This window comes from Vigna unguiculata, chromosome 1 (assembly GCF_037176805.1).
Source record: "Vigna unguiculata cultivar grain cowpea cultivar isolate G323 ecotype 2 chromosome 1, ASM3717680v1, whole genome shotgun sequence".
Lineage (NCBI taxonomy): Eukaryota > Viridiplantae > Streptophyta > Magnoliopsida > Fabales > Fabaceae > Vigna > Vigna unguiculata.
Window position 1 is genome coordinate 38570912 of NC_140792.1, and position 6000 is coordinate 38576911.

General features: G+C 31.8%; 1 protein-coding gene and 1 long non-coding RNA gene across 2 annotated transcripts; one reads left to right on the forward strand and one right to left on the reverse strand.

The window, feature by feature from the left end:
- The first annotated feature begins 2692 nt into the window (after positions 1–2692).
- On the forward strand, positions 2693–4338 carry LOC114190789 (uncharacterized). Its single transcript, XM_085666875.1, has 3 exons — positions 2693–3052; positions 3139–3966; positions 4165–4338. The coding sequence occupies exons 1-3, from the start codon at positions 2693–2695 to the stop codon at positions 4336–4338; spliced, it is 1362 nt and encodes a 453-aa protein (XP_085523001.1).
- A 586-nt stretch (positions 4339–4924) lies between these two features.
- LOC146888968 (uncharacterized) lies at positions 4925–5661 on the reverse strand. Its single transcript, XR_014994069.1, has 3 exons — positions 5561–5661; positions 5284–5479; positions 4925–5204 (listed from the first exon to the last, which is right to left on the reverse strand). It is a non-coding gene; the product is annotated as an uncharacterized LOC146888968 (long non-coding RNA).
- Between the last annotated feature and the right edge of the window lie 339 nt (positions 5662–6000).

A 6000-nucleotide genomic window follows, 5' to 3' on the forward strand; every position in this document is an offset into this window, starting at 1 on the left:
AACAAGCAATTAGAGAACATGCAGTTTTGAATGGGAGGCAGGTTGAATTTGTGAAAATGGACAAAGTAAGAGTCAGAGCTGTCTGCAAAAAAAGATGTGGGTTTTTAATTTTGGTAAGCAAAGTTGGCTCATGTCATAGCTTTAGAGTTAAAACATTAGTTGATGTACATCAATGTGCAAGAGTTTTTAACAACAAAAATGCCAATATAGAGTGGGTATCAAAAGTTGTTATGGATAAGTTTAGAAATGTTGGCAATATGTCAGCAAATGAAATTACGGATGACATTAAGAAATCACACAGCTAGAGATGGCAAATAAACCCGTCCTTGTGGGTATTGCCCGAACCCGTCCCCGTTTTGACGGGGAATCCCCGCATTGACTGGGTATGGGTATGGGTATGGGGAATCCCCGACTTTTTCAGTTGGGTATGGGGATGGGTATGGGGATGTACATATACCCGCCATAATACCCGTCCCCGCCATATCTCCATTCTCGTTTACATTATTAAAATATTCACAATTAATCAAGTAACCCCTATATATATATATATTTTTTTTCTATTTTTTATTTCTTCTAATTATTTCATTTGTCATGAAACTCATTCTCATCTCCAATATATTTTTTATCTTATCATAACCTTTATGTAATTATGTTAAAATGATGTATGTTAATTAAAAAAAAATTATGCCTCACATTTGAATATTTATATTATTTTTTAATATTTTTATTTATTATAAATTTTTCTTTCACATGAGAATGTTTATACTCTCAATTTAAGATAATATAAAAAAAATTCTTTACTTATTATTATTATTAATTTTTGTTTAATTTGAAGAACTCTTTTGTTTCATTAAAATAATTTTCGTTATTTTTCAACCATTAATTATATGTTAATATTTGAAAAGTTTTCTTAATTCTCTAAGATATTTTTCGTCTTATCATACCTTAGTTATACATTTGATTTCCTTTGTGTGATTTTTTTCGATAGTCTCTCAAATTATTTCTAAAACACACATTTGTTAGTTTTTTAATATTTTTATTTATTTTTTTTATTTTAATCATGTAGAATAATATTTCGATATATTCTATCTAATTATTTTTTATTTTATAACTCATTATTAATCATAATGTAATTTTTTCACTTTAAATTCTGTTTGAAGTGGTTAAAATTTTATATATATATATATATATATATATATATATATATATATATAATGATATTTAGGAATAGTATATGATAATTCACTACAAGAAAAACATGAAATGGTGACTGATTTAGTCAGTAACCCATATCAGTCACTATTTTTCGTCATTGGTGGTAGTAGTTGATTTATTGTCTGAATCAATGACTAAATTAGTGACCGATTCAATGATCGAATCTGTACTTGATTTAGTGACCAATTTAATTACTAATTTATATGTAATTTAATGACAAATTTTTTGGTCACTAATGATATTTCTATTTAATTTTAACCACTTCAAACATAATTTAATAATTAGTTCTGTAAGGTATTTTTCATTTTATCATATCTTAATTATACATTTGATTTCCTTTGTGCGATTTCTTTCGATAGTCTCTCAAATTATTTCTAAAACACACATTTGTTAGTCTTTTAATATTTTTATTTATTGTTTATTTTCATCATGTAGAATAATATTTCGATATATTCTATCTAATTATTTGTTATTTTATAACTCACTATTAATCATACTGTAATTTTTTCCACTTTAATTGTATAAATAACTTTTATTTACTACAATATAAAAATTTAATGTAATTGCTATGAATATTTTTTTGTCACTATCCAACATATATTGAAGTTCAAAAGATACAAAATCTATGTCAAAATTTTATTATTATGTTTATTATTTGTTCTTTGTGTCATTTTGATCAAGTGATGTATTATAACTTTTATTAGTGTATAAAAAAGAGATTCATTATAATTTAAAAAATTGAAGTAAACAAACATTTAAAATATATTTTAATTTGAATATTTGTTTTCCTTTTATTATTATGTTTATTATTTATTCTTTGTGTCATTTTGATCAAGTGATATATTATAACTTTTATTAGTGTATAAAAAAGATATTCATTAGAATTTAAAAAATTGAAGTAAACAAACATTTAAAATATATTTTAATTTAAATATTTGTTTTCCTTTTATATTTTTTTGAAATATTTTTTAATTTTATCAACTAAGTTCATCAATGTTGTAGTTTGCAAATTTAACAAATGTTTTGGTTCACATGAAATTTTATTTGGTATTCTAATATAAAATGTAAACAATTATAATTTATTTTAAGGTATTTGGCATCGAAGAAAATCCTCCTAATATTGAATATTTCATAATATTATGTTTTCTTTACCGTAATTTTTTTTTCTTTTATAAAAATTAATATTGAAGTAGTTAGAACACGGGTACGGGTATGGGTACGAGATTATACCCGTTACCCGGTGGGGATGGGGATGGGAAAAAAATTTGATACCCGTTGGGTTTGGGTATGGGGATGGGGATGAATTTTTTATGCGGGGATGGGTATGGGATAGTGAAACCCGTCCCCGCCCCGCCCCGTTGCCATCCCTACACACAACATTGGAATTAGTCCATGGACGGCTTTGCAAGCTAAGCACAGAGCATTGGATGTACTAGAGGGGGATGCTGCTAAACAATATTCATTGTTATTTGATTACATGGCAGAATTGAGGAGAGTTGGGAGTGGAACAACTTGTAAGATTAAATTCAGTGAGCCTATTCCTAATTTCCAGCCAAGATTTGAAAGTTTTTACATGTGCCTTGATGGTTGCAAGAAGGGTTTCTTAGGTGGTTGTAGGCCTTTTATTGTTGTTGATGGGTGTCATCTCAAGACTAAATATGGTGGGCAATTGTTGGTTGCTGTAGGCCGAGATCCTAATGATCAATATTTTCCCCTTGCTTTTGCTGTGGTTGAAAACGAATGTAAAGAAACTTGGAGGTGGTTTCTGACGCTCTTATTGGATGACATTGGTGATATGCAGACAAATAGATGGGTTTTCATCTCCGATCAGCAAAAGGTAAAACTTTTTATGTTTATTCTCTTCTTCGTTTAGTATATGCTTTATGTATTTATTGCAAATAATATGATTAAAATAACTGGTAGGGACTGTTGCTTGTTTTTGACGAGATATTGGAAGGTGTTGAGCATAGATTTTGTCTTCGTCATTTGTACAACAACTACAAAAAAAAGTTCGGAGGTGGGGTTTTAATTCGGGATTTGATGATGGCAGCTGCTAAAGCTACCTATTACCAAGCATGGGAGGCTAAAATGGAGGAACTGAAAAAGATTAATCAAGAAGCTCATAACTGGTTAGTAAAGATTCCCACCAAATGTTGGTGCAAACATGCATTTAGCTCTTATCCTAAATGTGATGTAGTCATGAATAATCTATCTGAATCATTTAACAGCACCATTTTATTAGCTAGAGACAAACCCATTTCAACCATGATGGAGTGGATTAGAACTTATTTGATGAGTAGATTTGCAAATTTAAGAGAAAAAGTATCAAAATATCAAGGTGATGTCATGCCTAAACCAAGAAATAGATTGAATAGGGAAATTGAGAGGAGTGGAAATTGGATGGTTGTTTGGGCTGGTGGTGATAAGTTTGAGGTCACACAAGGTTTTACCATGGAGAAGTTTGTAGTTGACTTAAAACAACTTTCATGTACATGCTGGTTTTGGGAGTTAGTTGGTATCCCTTGTAGACATGTTGTTACTGCTATAAATTATAGACTAGAAGAGCCAGAAAACTATGTTCACAGATTTTACAAAAAGGCAGCATACCAACGTTGTTATGGAGAACAAATTTCCCCAATTAATGGTCAACCTATGTGGCCAAAAACCAATTCACAACCAATTTTACCTCCATCATACAAGACACCTGCTGGAAGGCCAAGGAAATTAAGAAGAAGGGAAGCAGATGAAACTGTCAGTCACTCAAAAATCAACAGAAGAAATTTGAAGATGAAGTGCACAAGATGTGATCAATTTGGGCACAACATAAGAGGATGCAAAAGTCAACCAAAAAAAACCATAGGGGTAATACCAGTTTATATCAGATCTGACCTTCATTTAGCTGTTATTAATTGTTGAAATTGATGCATATTTGGTCTTCTTGAAAAACAGGTGAAAACCAGGATCAGGAAGCAATCTTCAAAGAGAAAGGGACCTGCAGGTACAAGAATTGCTCCGCCCATGGAAACCAGCAACAATAGCTCCACCAGCAACACTCCAGGAGCAGGGACGAGAGGAATGGCACCTACTTTAGGTTCTCAACACTCCAACAACCCCACTGCCTAGAGCATGTGAATGTGTAAAGACTTTGTATTGTAATGTGAAGTGGACCACACTTTTGTAATATGGAGTGGTCCACACTATTATTGGGTGAAGTGTTCTGGAATTGTGGTCCACCGCTTTTAAATATTTTGGCCCAACTTTTGTAATATTTTTTGCTTTTAAATATTGTGGTACAACTTTTGATACAATACTGTATGCCACCACTTTCAACAGCTTTTATTACTTTACCATATTTTAATGTTCAAAAGCTATGACTTGTTCCAACATTTTATGTCTTTTAGCGGTGAAATCAGAATTGAACAGCATTTTATGTCTTCGAGCGGTGAAATCAAATTTTTTTTCGGTGCTTTAGATCCAATACATGTTTCACATTAAAGAATACATTGTGGTTTAATTTACATGCGTATTGTTCGATTAATTGAATTCAGCAGATCATAATGTGGTAATGTAATAGGTACTAAATCAACTCAGTTTTCCAGCGTTAAAGTGAAGAAGGTGAAACTGATTCACAAAAAACAGAACTTAACCATTGATGCAAGGGTCTGATACATTATGAAATACAATGACAGCACGCTATTAAAACACAAACTTTGTTAGTTAACTGAACAATTGCTCTTTAAACACATAATTACACCAAACATTAATGTCAAAATCCAAGCCACAACGAAAATATAAAATTGTATCTTCCCTGCTGTCATCTCTGCCTCTAATTTCAACTTCAACTTGGTATTTTTCCTAATCAGTTGTATCACATATTTGTCGTTAACAGCAACTAATTCATCATCTTCTTCCTCTATTACTGGTTTTTCTTCCATCACACTTTCTTCACCATCATGAACCCATTCAAAGTACTTACAGTTATCATCACTCTACACTTAAAACAAAAACACATCAACAAAACCAATCATAAATTATTTCTCTAACAAAAACAGAATTAAAAGAACTTACTCTCCAGTTCCTACATCTCCAAAAAAATCTTCCTTTGTTCTTCGTCGTGTTTGCTTGCAGAAGCACTACTTTTTCCCCACAACCACATAATTTGCCTCTTAGACCCGAGAACGAACTTGAGGCACCAACACTCTTCGTTCCAGAATTTCTGCGAATGTATGCAGAGCTCTCGCCATGGGATTTCATCACCAACAACCTGTCTTTAACAAAATTAAAAAAACTTTACCCTATTCATTGTTTACGAACCCTACACGAACTCCAAATCGAAATCACTTACCCGTTCTTCAACGAAACCACACTCCAAGTTTAGATCGACTTTCGCAGATGATTTTTCACGTTGCTCTACGGCCTGAAGCTGGTGCGAGCCTTTCCTGGTGCAGATCGATCAATGGTGCGAGCGTTCCTGGTGCGACCCTTCAAGGAAACCACAACCCTAGAATCTCTCCCAACGGTAAATTAAAAAGAAAAGATTAAGCAATTAGATTTTAAATATTTTAATTGCAGTAACAGTTGTTGAAATAAAAAATTGACATGTCATCTACGCCGTTTGCCAAGTCAGTAAATATTTAACGCTGTTTATACTGGAGGATACTTTTCACTCATTATAAAAGTAAAAGGATCATTTTTATATAAACTTTGACAGAGGGACGATTTCCAATTTAGCATGTTAGTACAGGGATGAAAAACATACTTATCCCTAAATTATACTAAAATGAG

Excerpts from the sequence above, each read along its gene's own strand:
- LOC114190789 (XM_085666875.1), top strand. The coding sequence starts at position 2,693 with ATGGCAGAATTGAGGAGAGTTGGGAGTGGAACAACTTGTAAGATTAAA. Across the intron at positions 3,053-3,138 it reads TCATCTCCGATCAGCAAAAG|GGACTGTTGCTTGTTTTTGA; the intron begins GTAAAACTTTTT and ends AATAACTGGTAG. Across the intron at positions 3,967-4,164 it reads GAAGGGAAGCAGATGAAACT|GTGAAAACCAGGATCAGGAA; the intron begins GTCAGTCACTCA and ends CTTGAAAAACAG.